Source organism: Antrostomus carolinensis, unplaced genomic scaffold, assembly GCF_000700745.2.
Source record: "Antrostomus carolinensis isolate BGI_N321 unplaced genomic scaffold, ASM70074v2 scaffold26665, whole genome shotgun sequence".
Classification (NCBI taxonomy): Eukaryota; Metazoa; Chordata; class Aves; order Caprimulgiformes; family Caprimulgidae; genus Antrostomus; species Antrostomus carolinensis.
The window spans coordinates 1-2594 of record NW_010318827.1 but is presented as its reverse complement, the minus strand read 5'-3'; the positions used below and the strand labels follow the sequence as shown (position 1 = coordinate 2594).

Genomic DNA, 2594 nt, shown 5'->3' with positions numbered 1-2594 from the left:
AAAGAGGAAAAGAGGAAAAGAGGGAAAGGCAAGCTGCCGCAGGGCTGAGCACGCAGAGAGAGCAAGGGAAGGTTTCTGAGTCAGCAGGCAGGGTGTGATCCGTGAACACCCCGGCCATCCCCGCTCCTGCCGCAGGAACCAGCCGAGCGGCAGAGGTTTGTTTGCCGATGAGTCAGGTGGAAGCCCTTGAGACTGCAGGGTTAAAACACAGCAAAAAGGAGAGACTGCTTCATCCCAGGGCACATCTAGAAACTAGAAGTTTTGACCAGCCTAAATCAGGTGGAAAATTAAGAGACGGCTGCCTGGAGCACCTGGGGAGGGTTAAAAAGCCGAGCTTCACTGCTCCACCTGAAATACAAGAGCAGGAAGACACAATAGAGGCAAGTTAGGAGAGCTGGAGCCAGGCTAGCAGCCTCAGTCCCTGGCAGAAGAGATGTGCACAGGCTGCGGGAGACGTCAGGATTTCCACAGAGCAATGTAGAGCTGGAAGAGGGTTAGAGAAGGGAGAAGAGTGCACGATGCAGGCGAGCCGTGCCGTGCCGTGGCAGAGCTGCTGAGGGAGCTGGGACGGGGCGGCAGCTCCTCATAGGTCTGGCATCCCCAGACTCAGCATTGCTGTTGGGCTTGGGTCGCTCTGTCCAAGGAGCTGTCATGCACTTTTTTCCTCCTTTCTCCCACCTCACAAAGCTGTGCAGGGGTTTTTTTAAGCTTCCCCAGCCAGTTCTCCCTGCAGGTGCAGAGGGACCCTCAGACACCTCCACCGGGGGACAGCACAGCTTTAGACAGCTACAAGCATGTGAGACCAAGGAGGATAATACATCTTCCCTGTCTGCAACCCCAGTGAGGACAGGAACAGCCAGCACCAAGTGTAAAAAACGGCAAATCACTGACACCACGTCCTTTAGGAAAAGCCTGTGCTCATAAATCAGCAGCTTTCTGCAGGAACTGTGCTCCAGTCAGAGACAAAATTAACAGCAGCACAGTCCCAGGGTGGATGGAAACAGGAGGAGAGGGAAAAGAGGGAAAAGGAGTAGAAAGCAAAGAAGTCAGCAAGGACAAAACAATACAGCAGAAGGAAAGAAGCCGGGCAGCAGCGCTGCGCAGTTTTCTCCTGCGGCTGGCACGGGGCTGAGCTTCCCCGCAGCCTCGGCACACCCGGCACCCGGCGTGGGCCACCCAACAGCCGGGACCCCAGCACGGCCCCGGGAGCGCTGAGCCCACCCACCTGGGACAGTGAGAACCTCCCGAGCCACCATCCATCCCCACAGCCCGAGCCCCGGGCGTGCCGGGGGCTGCGCTCACCCTCGCCGGGGCCAGGGCAGTCGGGCACGGCCACTGCTGCCTGTCGGTGCTTTCTCCATGTTCAGGACTTTTTCCCGGCCCCCTCCCAGCCCCCTGAGACCTGGCTCGGAGCAGTTTCTGGCTGTCGCTCGCAGTCCCCCACTCTGCTGTCCACGTCCCCGTGGCCGCTGAGCTAAGCATCCATGCAAACACAGGGTACGGGAGGGGAGAGGACCTACCTTCCTGCGGAGCATTGGTGTCCCACACCGACCACATCTGCACAAAGAAAAAGGGAGTCCAGCACACTATGAAAGCCAACACGATGATGAAGGTCATTTTCACTGTCCGGATCTTGGCTTTGGAGATGAGCCTGGTGCTGCTGACCCTGGCAAATGCCATCCCGCTGCGGGAGCTGGAGCTCAGACCCATGTTGGGCCCATGAGCTGTCTTAAGCTTCACGTTCTGCCAGATTTTGAAGCTGATTAAGCCATAGCAGATGCTCAGCATCAACACAGGGATGATGTAGACCATGAGGGTTATCCAGGTAACATAGGCTTTAGGTCCCCAGGGCTGGATGAAATCTGCCCAACAGTCATAAACCCCATTCCCCACATCCCTCAGAGAAAATATGTGGATCTGCGGGATGCTGACCAGCAGGCACAGCAGCCAGGTGAGGAGGACAGAGACCCGGTCCGCTCTCCTGTGCAGAGACCTCAGCGGCTGACAGATGGCCAAGCACCGGTCCAAGGACATCAGCAAGAGCATGTAGGTGGAAGCAAACATCCCCACTACCTGCAAGTACTTGATCAACCGGCAAAGGAAATCTGGCCCATAAAACCTGAAGGTGATGTCCCAGATGAGCTGGGGCAGCACCTGGAAGATGGCCACGACCAGGTCAGCGATGCTCAGGTGCTTCATGAAGAAGTACATGCGGGAGTGCTTCTGGCGGGTGGTGTGGATGGCCAGCAGCACGCACAGGTTGCCGGTCAGGGCGAGGAAGAGGATGAGGCAGAGGACCGTCACCTCCACCTTGGCCATGTCCTCGTTCCTCTTCAGAGGGTCGGTGGTGCCGTTCCTGCCCGAGGTCTGGTTCTCCAGGCGGAGGCTGCCGTTCCCCAGGGAGCTGTTGATGGTCCACGCGCTGCTCCCCGCAAAGTACAACTTCTCCATGGCCGGCTCGGTCCCACATAGGGCTGGCAGCAGAGAGGGGGTGGCAGATCCGCTGTGGACGTGTCCCCGTTGGAGGACCCGTGTCCCCCTCCCCTCCCGGGCGGCTCTGCTCGCTCTCTGCCCTCCTGTCCCCGTCCCTGTCC

The 2594-nt window shown here is 58.5% G+C and overlaps 1 protein-coding gene across 1 annotated transcript in view; it reads right to left on the bottom strand.

The window, feature by feature from the left end:
- The window catches only part of OXTR (oxytocin receptor), a 5993-nt gene extending 3542 nt beyond the window's left edge, over positions 1–2451 (bottom strand). The window contains exon 1 of the mRNA XM_010169062.1: positions 1521–2451. Coding sequence (XP_010167364.1) covers positions 1521–2451 — 931 coding nt within the window. The remainder of the gene's footprint in view (positions 1–1520) is intronic.
- Between the last annotated feature and the right edge of the window lie 143 nt (positions 2452–2594).